This window comes from Passer domesticus, chromosome 5, assembly GCF_036417665.1.
Source record: "Passer domesticus isolate bPasDom1 chromosome 5, bPasDom1.hap1, whole genome shotgun sequence".
Classification (NCBI taxonomy): Eukaryota; Metazoa; Chordata; class Aves; order Passeriformes; family Passeridae; genus Passer; species Passer domesticus.
Genome location: NC_087478.1, coordinates 47,884,941 through 47,897,212, shown reverse-complemented (window position 1 = coordinate 47,897,212; position 12,272 = coordinate 47,884,941). Strand labels below are relative to the sequence as shown.

Below are 12,272 nucleotides of genomic sequence, written 5' to 3'. Positions count from 1 at the left end.
AACAGTGGTGCAGAGGAAAAGTCATCCTCCTAGAAAATTGGCATGATAAACAAATCCTTTAGGAGACTTCCACTCCTTGGTTTGGGACCTGACTCTACTTTCCTGCAGAGTTGGCAGTGGCAACAGCCAGAGATGTAATTCTCCCCTCTGCCTGGTTGTTGGGAGGCCAGCAAGCAGTGCTTCAGGAGCAGCTCTCAAGCGTTCAGCTGTACTTAGCACTGGTGAGGGCACAGCTTGAGTCCTGTGTCCAGTTCTGAGCCCCTCCGCTCACAAAGGACATTGAGGGGCTGGAGCAAGTCCAGAGAGGGGCAGCGGAGCTGGTGAGGAGTCAGGAGCACAGATGTGATGAGGAGCAGCTGAGGGAGCTGCTGCTGTTTAGCCTGCAGAGAAGGATGTTTAGGGGAATTGTCACTCCCTACAACTACCTGGAAGTAGGGGGGAGCCAGGTGGGGGTCAGCCTCTTCTCCCACGCAACCAGCAAAAGAGGCATAGCCTTAAGCTGGACCAGGGGCGATTCAGGTTGGACATTAAGAGGAATTTCACAGAAAGGGTGATTAGACAGGGTGGTGGAGTCTCCGTCCCTGGAGGTGTTTAAGGAAAGACTGGACGTGGCATTCAGTGCCATGGGCTGGTTGACATGGTGGCGTTCGGTCAGAGGGTGGACTCCATGATCTCAGAGAGCTTTTCCAGCCTAACAGATTCTGTGACTCCGTGACAGTTTCGAGAGGCCCGCTCACGCTCTGGGCCCCTCGGTGCGTGTCCCTGCAGCCCGTGCCGGGCAGGGCCGGGCCGCGCTTCCCGGCCTACAGCCCCCGCCGCGCCGCGCGCCGCCGCCCGCCTCCCGCGCATGCGCCCCGGCAGCGGCGTCTGGGGCCGCCGGGTCGGGGCCGGGCGCCCGCCCTGAGGGGACGGCGGTGGCGGCAGCAGGTGGGTGCCGGGGCAGGTGCGCGCCGGGGCGGGCGGGGACCACCGCCCTTCGCCCCCCGGGGCTCTCAGCCCCTCACCTCCCACCGCGCCGGGGGCGCTCCCCAGGAGCTGTTGCGCCCCCTGTGCGGCGCCCCCCGCGCACGCCTCACCCCGGCACCCCCTGCCCTGCCGAGGCCGCCGGGGCGGCCCCGCTGCGGGGCTGCGTGCGGGGCGGGCGAGCACGGCCGCGGCTCCGCTCGCCGGGCTGCCGGGGCGGGGGAGCCGGAGGGACCCCGGCCCGAGGAAGGCTCCGCGCACCGGCCGCGCTGACGCAGGGTCTGGCGCCGGGGGTGACTCACGCCGTGCGTCTCCGTCGGGGCTGCCCGCGGCGCGTTCTCCCTGCGCCCCGCTTCCCCCGGCTGGGCTCCCCCTGCTCCCCGGGACGTGCCCCTCTGAGCCGCCTCTTCTCCTGCCCGTGGCTGCGACTCCCGGGGGTCCTGCTCTGCCATTCTCGTCTGCTCTCCACGCCTGCGCCTTTTCCGAGTGCCCCGCAGGAGAGACAGTCTGTCTGCTGTCTGGCTGGGGGAAGGAGCAGTCACGAAACACAGATGGAAATATGGCAGTATCCTCTAGGCAATGGGCACAAATAGACGTGCTGCAGGCCCCGTGATTGTCAGCTGTAATAAATGTTAGAAGGAGAGCAGGAGGCAGATGTAATTCTTCGTACCTGGTGATGTAAATCCAAGGAAGCAAAGAGCCACAGTCACGCGGATTTAAATCTCGTTGCAGGCAGTGGCTGTGGGCTCCGGGACGGCTCTTGATGTCTCTCCACAGAACTGGTAAGGGCTGGACAGAAAAAATTTCCTATGTGTGGCTTTGCTTCCTTCCTAATTTTTTTGAGGGATGCCTGAATTTAAGCAGGTGCTTTCCTTCTAAACAAGTCAGTTTTAGTGTTGGTGTGCGGGGGTTTTATGTGATGTCATAGCTTCCTACTTCATGATGTCTCTACTCTTCATGGCTTGCTGTGATTTTTTTTTTTTTTAAGGGGGGAAGTGGGAATAAAGGAAGAGCAGTGCCTTGAGGAAATGGAGGATCCTTTAGTGCAAATAGATGGAAGAGGAATTAAGATCAGTGGGTTTATAGTAGTGCAAGACTGGATCTTAAAATCACTCAAGAAGGAACTGTCAGCCTGGCAGGAGTGGGGCACTGCTGGGATTTTGCTGAGCTCTTGATCACGATACAGTTGCTTGCTGGATAATCTGAATTCTAGATTAGTTTTTCAGCTGCTGCGGAGTCTGGAGTGGCGGCCTGGAAAGAAACAGCCACTGGAACAAAATTCAATTTCATTATTTGTTTCTGGATCCACACAATGTGTGTGTGACTGTCCCTATGCAGAAATGAAGTCTGAATTCTTACTCTGGAGAATTCATAAAGTAAAAGGAAATTAAGAGGGTGAGAAGAGGCATGACATGTAATTGAAGAGGTCAGGGTGGGGACTGGTTGTGTCATGTTAATACAGTGTTCATTCTGTGTTTAACAGATTGAAATGACAAATACTGCCTATCTTAATTCCTGATTATGATAAAATTTTGATAATGTGGTTTGATATTCTTAGGGAGATGTCATTTGTAGTGACTCTTCTTCTGAAGAAGGATGAAGGGAATTCCTGAGGGGCAGCAGAGAGGAGGGGCATATTTCTGGAGGAATTGCACTGATCAGGGAATGATAGAATTGAGGTGAGGAAAGTCCTGCACACTTGCTCAGGACTGAAATAATTCTCCAGTTTTAGGGGTCTCTGCTAATATTTAGGTTTTTCTTCTTTGCTGTGCATTTAACCTGTCACTTTCCCACAAGGTGGGACCTTCTGCCAACCTCAGTGTTCTAAAGAACCTTGACAATATTAAAAGACAGGCAATAATCAAAATGTTTGGCTTTTAAAAATTAATGTGTCTTACCTAAGGTGGCGTGGTAACAGTAGAGATTATTGGTTCAGAGATCTGTGTGAGAGCTGCCAGTCTTAGTCCCATTCTTGGTGAATTGATTTGTGTGTTTGATTTGTGAAATTGTTTCTGGTGTTTGGTATTTGGGGTGCTTTGACCAAGGAATTAGTGATACCGTGTTTGAGGCAATAACTGTTTTGGAAATGGTTGGAATGATGCCTCTTCCTGGCTCTTAATTGCAAACTTCTCACTGACACATCAGAAGTAATGAAAACTTCTTAAAAATAAATCCTAAGGAGTATTGCAACTTTGTGTGCAGTAGCAAAGTTAAGGTGCTTTATATTTCAGTGTATGTGGTGCTACAGCTTTTCTAGCTAAATCAGCAATGCCCCTTGCTGGTGATCTGTATCACACTGGTTATTCTAGACCCTACCCTAATTCAGATGGATAAGATGCAGAGAATTTGCAACTGTCCAGTAGGAGGAGGTAAACAAACAGCTTCATTCTGTGTTGTGGGTGTGGTGTGCTAAGTGTCCCTTAAGAGATGGAGAGGTTTAGGTACTTCATGTTTGTGTCCTCAGCCACACAAAGACTTACCTAAACTTTCTCTGCCCAGGGTCAAGGGTTTTGAAACATAAACCTTACACAGGTTGAGTATCTGGGAGTGCTGGGAAAAATCTCACTTGTCAGCTGTGTTACTGCAGGCACTGGCTAGGGAAGAGAAGGATGTTGTCTTGTCATATTTGTCTTTGGGAGGTCTCAGATTTTTTTAAACTGGAGTGTAACCAGTTACATTGGTAACAGAGCAATTTTGTTCCTGACTTAAGGAAAACACCCTGGAAGGAATGCAAACACGCTTGTTTTATGAGATAGGTGAAGAGAAGAGAGTGTCGGGAAGAACACACAAACATTTACAGAACTGCTGGACATTACCATACTAATTGGTATTAGTATGACTACAAGAACTGTTTTTACTGCCCAGTAAGTGCTGGCTGGGAAGTATTTGATGTTTCAGAGATGAGAAAGAAAGTCCATAACCTGACAGTCCTTTTCTTCTCTGGAGAAGAAAGTTTTCTGATCAGCAGAATCAAGAAATATCAGAGGTTTTGTCTTGTTTTGTTACAAATGTTAACAATCCTTGTATATTTTGCTTTTTTTCCCCTTAAGTTATCTGTGCATATAAATTCCTTTGGGAGCAAGCTCTAAGTAGTCCAACATGACATGCTAGATAAGAGCTTTGCAAACAGTCCTGAGAGGTGCTTTGAGTGTTACTAACCTCTTCAGAAAATTGACTCCTGTAAAGACAAAGCCCTGAAGGAAAAGTTTTGAATGCTGTGGGATATACTTGCCTAAAAAGCCTTTTTTTGAAGCCAAATGAAACAAGACTTGCTTAGAGTCCTGTGAAGTGAATCTGACTTTTTTTGTGAATACCGGAGCAAATAGTAACAAAACAGAGCTGCAGGAGAGTGACCTGCAATGAGCCTTTCCTGTGCCTCACCAAGGTAACAGCAAAACCTCTGCCAATCCTCTGAGGCCCTGTCAAGGAGGAGCCACTGTTCAGGCCCTTGTTCCATTGTCACTGGGAGCAGTAGGATGAGACCAGCTTGAGAATCAAGCTTCCACCCAGGTGAGCCTACAGGGCTGGTGATGGGGACAGCCTCAGGTGGCACTGCTTGTCACCACTCAGGACAGGGATGTGATATAAAAGACTTTATAATACCTGACCTAAAATAACTGTCAGTAGTGTCTTTTAACCTTTCTTTGGTTGGTACAGGTCCACATCTCTAACAGGAATATTTTTTTCAAGTTTCTGTATTCAAATGAAACTGGACAGTTGCGATTGATTGCTTTCCACAGACATCTCTTAGTTTACAGTCTTGCAGTGGACCAGAAGGTAAACAACTCTTTGGAAAATTTTTTGGGAAAAAAAAATTTCTGTAGAGCTCTGCAGAAGTGCCCTGGTCCTGCATTGTGCTTATTTGGGTGAAAACTCCCATTTATTGTGTGGTACTTTACCCTTGTGGAAGATATGTTTAGACACTAATGAGAAACCTTTGGTTTATATGTGCATAGTGGTGTTTAACAGAGAATTGCCTTTACCCTAAGCCTTGAAGACTGGGGTGACTGCAGGCCTTTGACACATACAGGTCTTCTTGCCTGTGTGTTGAAAGCAAGGAGAATTTTGCTGTGCAGTGAGAGTATGCACCATGTGAGTTTGTATCCTGGCCTCTCTTTCTAATTTCATTTGGTGCAAATAGAAAACCCCATAAACTGTTGTTCCTGTACTCGACTGTAGTCCTCCTGTGTGAGTTGCAAGGAGCACTCTCTATTCCTGTCACATGTTTTTTCACCACTCAAATAATGGGAGGACCAGGAAAGGGGAGATTCCTCCTCTTCCTCTGATCCCAAGGGTCTTGGCTAACAAGAGGTTCTCCACAGAGGTGCAGTTCATGCTTAGCTGGCATGCTGTTTGCTTTGGAGCCAGGTAAATAAAAGGCAGTTCTGCTCTGGAAATAAAATATCTGTTGATGTGTAGGATATCTGCATTCTACATAAGTAGGTGTTCCATAGGGGTGTTTCTGAGACAAGGGTGACACATTGAACTGTGGTTGGGAAGTCCATCTGTGATCCATCCGTCCAGTGCATAAGCGGTAGGAAGCAGGATTCCACTTTTTCACATCCTTATTTTCAAAATGGAGATGCAGTGGGAACAAAACTGCAAGTTACTTGTTTTGTTCCTTGTGTAAACTGATAGTTTACGTTGTTCAGCAGCTTCAGCTCCACTGGAGCTCTCTCTCTCATTGCAGCAGGCATTGCTGGACACCTAGCCAGGCAAGGAGCAGAACTGTTACATGGAAGTACCTTTTAGTTACGTTTCTGCACAGAATTACTTTTCCAATGAGGGCAGGACTCTACAAGGTGCTTTATGGCAGGAGACACAGAGTTCCAGTTTACTTTTTGCTGCCTCTGTTGCTTTTATAGTGCCCTGAGGCAGCTGGGAGGAAACACTTTGCCGTGCCACATTCCTGCTGTCAGTATGCGATCCCAGTTGATGACTGGGTAGCACTGGAGTCCTGGGTGGTGCCTCTGCAGTCAGTGGTGTAACCTCTCAGCATCCTGCCTGCCTGCCTGGTTCTGCAAGCCTCCCCCTCGCTGCTCTCCAGGTCTCTCATCCCCCTTTTGAGACCTGCCCTAAGCTTCTGGTGCATCTCTGGTTCACTTCCAGTACTACAAGAAGTGGGGTGAGGGCAGTTAAAGTTCCCAGCTCTTCATTCCCAGTCCTGTTGTAGAGAGGCAGCCTGAAGGCCACCTCAGCACTTCCAGCCTGCATTTGTACATGTTGCTCAGCACCCAAAGCAGTGTGAGGCTGGCCATGGTTTGTAAACCTCAGACAGGAAGTTTGGGATGGGCCAAGTTCACTAACACCATATTGACTCCTTAACCAGTGTCTGTGTGGGGTTCCACAGTTTTTACAAAGCCAGCCAGTCGGGGTGTGAGGGACAGGATCTCTCTACATCTTGTCTGCCCGCCTTGGTCAGGTGTGTGGGTGCTCTTTGCTCACTTATGTATTTGTTTGGGAGGCTGGAGTTCTCTTCTGACTCTGTGTGCAAAGCAAATATTGACTTGTGGACTAATGGCATTTGCAGCTCCAGGATATGCCTTTGCCTGACTTCAGGGAGACGCTGATGGGGGAAGGGAAGGAAGGCCAAGGGTGTCCTGCTGAGAGTTCCCTTAGACATTTCACTGAGCAAATCAGGATTATAATTTGGAAAACATAAGTTTTCTGGTTTTGAGAAGACAGAATTAACTGCCTGGTTCAGTGCAGAACTTTTGTCTGATTTCTGAGAGAGGGAGATGTTAAATTGGATGCAATCTACTTGGGATTTCAAAAGCTGAGCTGGAAGAGGCTTCTAGAACTACACCTATGTGCATAGCTTCCTGATGGGTGCTGTGACTTTCAATCACTTCTCTCTCTTCCAAAACTTTCTTTCTTAAAGGAAGAGAATAGAGAACAGTGGAAACCAGCTGACAATCCAGAGGTGGCAGTGCATACACTTTTGCTTTCTATTTGTTAAACATAAAGGAAAACAGTTTTTCCTATGCTAGCTTACTGTCAGAAGAGGTGTTGTAACTGTCAGAACAGAGGTGCAGTTCTTGTAACAGTGAATTAAAATTATTCTAGAAAGAATTGTTATGCTTGTTCTGTTCCTTCTGATAATACTCAGTGGAGGTTTCTGCATAGTTACTGGTTGTGAAGTTTTCAGGATACAAAAACATTGCTTGGTAAAATGTTTGTCTTCTGCACAGTCTGCTAGAGGTGTGCTGCCTTTTTGGTGGATTTTTTTTTTTAAGCAGTGGGGGAAGAACGCTCTTGGGAAGGAATTTCTGTCCCAAAATAAAGGGCCTACTGAAAGGCTCCAGACAGTGTAATTTTGTGCTTAGCACATCCAGGCCCTTACCACCACAGGCTTAGGTGGAGATCACCTAAGCAAAAGAGGCCAAGCAGGTAAAACACAAGCAGCAGGAGATTGCTGTCTGGTGTTTGCTAGGAGCCAGGTAATTGAAATGTCTCATACTACAGCTGTGGGGAAGAGCCAGTGTGTCCAGGGGAGGCACAGTATTTCCAAGTGGAAGTAAATTTGCAGGACTCCTTTGCAAACATCAATTTCTAAAGGACACCTGCACTAGAAAGGAAAATAATTGGACATAATCCTGCATGGTGTGTGTTTGCAACTCCAACAAAAGTGTTGCAGGTGGAGTTCTTCAAATGGCTGTACCTGATGCTGACTGCATGCTTTCATTGTAGCCTTCTTTTTCAGGTACATCACACCTGTGTTCTAGCAGGCTGGAAACAGTGGTGGTGTGATTTGTTTTGGACTCTGAATTCAAAAAGTAAATCTGTGATTAACAGGTACTATTTGCATTTTAGCAAAAATTTATTTTTTTTTCAAAATATGAAGATTACCTCTTGTGTGACCAAAATTGCTTCATATGAGAAGTTTAAATTGCCTTTAAACATGCGAGATGCTCCTTAATGTGTGGGTGAAACTGGTTTAATTTTGTAGTACTGAGGGTTTGGGAGTTGCCATTAATATTTGTTGGATCTGATGTATTTTTTCCTTTGTATTTCTTACTGTTGCTTTATTTCAGAAGTATGCAGGTTGCAAATAACAGCAATTTCACACATGTGGTTTCACAAGCTTTGTGGAGCCCCTTTTGTTACTTGCTATCTCCTGGCTAGGAGAGCTAGAGAGTTGCTTTAGGTTTATATCCCTCAGTCAAAGGAAAGACCTTACTATGTCAATCCCACATATCAGATATCCTCCTCCTCCTCCTGGCTCACACTAGGTGGTGCCTGGCTGTGTCAGGGAGCCTTCTTCCCGTTTGCTGTGATGCTGGAAGGGCTGGTTCAGTGGCCTCAGCAGCTTCTCTTGGATACACCTGGCTCTGAGGGCAGTGCCCAGGGCAGTGTGTCCATGTGCCACAGCAGGAGCCTTCCCTTGCTGTGATTCCTGCTGCTCACCTGCCCTTCTGCACAACCATGTCAGCAGCAAGGTGAGCCTCACGCTCTCTCTGGCCTCTGTCCCAGATGGGTGCTTGCAGGAAGGTTTCTATGGGAACCAGGGGCAGGAAAAACCTGCCCACCAAGTTCAGTGCTGTAATGCCAGGGATAGGAGAGCAGGCAGGGGAGTGATCCCCAGCAAGGCGGAGGCCAAGGCGTGATGACGTGGGCAAGGGAGGCTGTTCCATCTGCTACACCTGTCACAGGACAAGGAGACGCTCACTCAGCACTCTCCTGCCCTGCTTCCAAGCACTCTGGTTAATTCCCTTATTATGGGGTTTTTTTCTCAGCCACGTGCCTGACACCCTGGCCTGGCTCCTCTGCAGCAGGTTGGGTCTGCAGTGGTTGTACATGCAATGAACGTTAATAATGACTATGGGGAATCTCTACTCACAAGATCAAGGCATTGAGGATGGTATTTGGAGCACAGGCAATGACAAGCGTGGCAGACGTACCACGTGGTGACTGCATTCCTAATAAAAGCCACTGGAAACAGGGTTAACTGGGCTCAGAGAAGGCAGGGGATAAGGACACTTTGCAGGCTCAGGAACAGAGCAGCCATGGTTGCAAGGCAGTGAAAAAAGCATCAAAATACCTTAACAGTAATGTTGAAGGGAAGTAAGTAATGTCAGCCAATTTACCTGCTTGGGGTGCATGCTCTGTGTGTTCCTATGTAATATGAGCATGCAGATGCTCATTTTGTAGTTGTTGCTATGTCTTCAACTACTAAGAGTTGAGTTGGTGCTAAGGGAAAAAATGGATCGGAGTGTAGGGAAGAACACACAAACATTTACAGAGCTGGTGGACATGCAATTGACCATCCTGTGGACAACACTACTTCTCAGAAACAAAAGCTGGATTTTTGTTTTTGTTTGCTTGATTCTTTTTGCCCTAAGCGTTAGTGTCAGAATGGATCAGAGTGTCTGTTCATCCTTGCTGGCCTTTCTCAGGCAGAGAGTTGTTTAAATCCATAAGGAGGAAACCTTATCATTTGTGTTCCCAGGCACAGATGTTTTTTATGCTTTTGCAGTGCTGTGCAGCTGCTTATCTTGGAGGTCTGCAGCAAGTTGGTTCCTGGCTGCAGGTGCTCAATGGAAAGTTCACTGAGATGCAAAGGCAATATAACCTTGTTCTAATCAGAACTGTGAAACAACTTGGATATGGCCTGTGGGATGAATCCCTGGGGTTCCTCCTTTTCGCAGCTTACAGTCATAAGTAGCTTTACTGAAAAGGGAAGCTGGAAAAGCCATCCTAGGTGTGCAAATGTTAGTTTCTCCCAGGTTCTTTCCCAAGGAAGTGTGAGTGACTGATCTCTCCCAGCACTGGCTTTATCTGCTCAGTAGAGGTGGCTCTTGCTGTCTCCCACACACAAATTGTAAGGTTGATCTTAAAGTCCAGAATCTCTCTGATTACTGAAATATTCCATTGTTTTCCTGGAAATCCCCACAGAAATCCCCATAAAAAATGTGCTGTTAACTAGTGTCAGGAAATCAAGGAGGGGAGCTCTGTTGCCTGACTATTTCAGGGGAGCCTGGTTCATGACTCATTGCAAAGGTACTTGATAGCATCTTGTCCACATCCACATGTTTGAAGGACTTGTATTCTGCAGCCCTACACACTTTACTCCTGTGCTTTGTGGTGCTACTCTGTCTCTTCTCCATGGTCAGTGTCTTCAGAGAATGATGATGTGTGGGGTATTTTCTTAGTTTGCGTCATTAAATAAAGGACTCACAATATGTAATGGAAAAGGTATTAAAAGTTTACTTGTTTTTTTTACATTCTTTCAACCAGCAATGCTGTTATTTCCACAAGAAACTGGGCAAATGACAGTGTGCTCTTTCTAGCTGGTCAGTAGGTATGAAACCAAAAGGAAATTCCAGTCTCTTGAATTTATTTCTTGTATGCTAGGAATTTAATTTTCACATGAGGAAGTTGTGTGTGAGGGGTGTGTCAGTCCCCCCACCATGTTCTTAGATGTTAATTGAATTCTCTCATCACCCTTTTTTCCTTTTTTAACAGGAATGTAACATCTCACCTCTGTGGACAGCATTTCTGGACCTGCTGACACTTGTACCACTCAGCCTTGCCTAGTGCAATGTCAGGTGAGCACACAGAAATTGACACAGTATCTTCTCATTTCCTTGCTTGCTCTGTCTTCAGCTGAAACTTCATAACAAAGGTTTTTTGGTTCCAAGAGCCATTCTTTACATGAACATACTTTGTGGTCAGATTGAGAGAGAGGAAACTTTGTGGCCCAAGACATTTTCACTCAGAGTGAACTCAGTTCCTTCTTTTACAATGTAGAAGTTTTTTCAGCCATTGAACAGAGAGGAAGAAGGAGGTTGAAATGTGTTCTGCCTTCCCCATTTTTCCTTAAGATTTGCTTGATTCTGTTCTCCCCACAGCACTTCCCCCAAAGTGAGTGGCTCACAATGACTGTGAGAGATTTTTGCTGTACAATGGTAGGTAGCTCTAGGACATGCAGAATGCTGAAGAGTAACTGGAGTTCAATTGTGGACTTCTGAGATAGAAGCTTTGCTAAAACTAGGTCTTCTCCTTCTTAGAGAAGCCAACTTTCCCACCCTGTACTTTTTTCTAATCTTCCTTCCTGGTCAAGCTGGTTATTTCAAGGCACATAACCCTGGGGGAGACTATGCTTCAAGGCCAAGTAGACCTTTGTCTTGCTGATAGAATAACAGAAGACTTTCTATTGTTTATCTGCTTCAATTGTAAGACTTGATGTCTGCTTGTATTCCAAGGGAAGCTGTTCGCTGGGACTCCACCTGAGACACTGGAAGGGTGCTTGTGTTGAACACAAAATATCAAGATTATAGGCATACTTCCCGTTGGGAAAAAAAGGGAGCAGTTGAGTATCTTTCTGAGGGCTCTGATTTTTCATTCTGGTGCCTGAGTGACAGTTTCAGGGAACTCTGGAGTTCTGCTGGTGCTGGTCCATAGGAGGAATTTACTTCTGCAAAATAATATTTATTTGATAATTATATCCTTGGCTTGTTGCTGATCACACAGTTTTTCCAAGCAGGTGAGTGATCATGTGATGCCATGGAACTATTTCTCTTCCCTAAGAATTGCTTTTTTAGAGATAACTCCATTTGGCCCTTTTGCTTAATAAAAAAGAGCAAAACCATCTGAAATTACTGGCTTCCCTGGTGAAGTGGGAGCTGTCTCAATGTTTAGAGTAGCAGTAGCAACAAACTGATGAGTGAGTCCTTCCCATGCTGGAACAGTCTGTATGGAGTGTGTATCTTCCAAGGGTGTTCTTCCAGATTTTCACTGCTGTGTGTTGATCTCTTTCTGTTTTTAGGCCATCACACTCCCTCTGCTGGGGGTCCTTTCTCAGCACTCACACCCAGCATTTGGCCTCAGGAGATCCTGGCAAAATACACACAGGTACAGTGTGGGACAGGGTGAGGATGTTCTCTGGCTCTGCAAAACTAGAGGGAACCTGGTATTTTCTGGGGGTCTCTGAAAGTCACAGGGAAAAGGAGAGAGAGGTACACTTTTCCTCCAGTGCTTTGGTTATGGACTTGACAAGTTTTGTGGTTACATCCTGGCTTTTGCAAGAGGATCTTGCATAGCACAGAGAAACTTCTGTGAATTATTTCCCTGCTGTTTTGCAACTATTGCTCCACTGTAAAAATGTTGACACCCTCAGGGAGCCTCTGTCATCATCAAGCTACTCTGGACAACTTGTGCATGGCAGGAAATGCTAGTTTCAAGCTTGTCACCAGGTAGGTAAAGCAGGAAGGAAGGAAGCAGCTGTGGAATTTTGTAATTTAGCCACAGTGTTTGCTGAAAGCAGATTAAAGCTTTTTGTTGGAGGTATGTGGGCAGTGCTTCTTGCT

At 46.7% G+C, this 12,272-nt stretch overlaps 1 protein-coding gene across 8 annotated transcripts in view; it reads left to right on the top strand.

Moving 5' to 3' along the window:
* The first annotated feature begins 825 nt into the window (after positions 1–825).
* SGSM3 (small G protein signaling modulator 3) overlaps positions 826–12,272 on the top strand; it is a 29,295-nt gene continuing 17,848 nt past the window's right edge. Inside the window, exons 1-5 of one of the 8 annotated variants that reach the window (XM_064420163.1) lie at positions 852–927; positions 1,696–1,745; positions 7,667–7,758; positions 10,429–10,511; positions 11,732–11,817. In XM_064420163.1, coding sequence (XP_064276233.1) covers positions 10,505–10,511; positions 11,732–11,817 — 93 coding nt within the window. In that variant the 5' untranslated portion in view covers positions 852–927; positions 1,696–1,745; positions 7,667–7,758; positions 10,429–10,504. Of the gene's footprint in view, positions 944–1,251; positions 1,746–4,122; positions 4,474–7,653; positions 7,759–9,938; positions 9,964–10,009; positions 10,072–10,428; positions 10,512–11,731; positions 11,818–12,272 lie in introns of those variants that run through there. The other 7 variants (XM_064420159.1, XM_064420160.1, XM_064420164.1 and 4 more) reach the window with 7 other exon arrangements.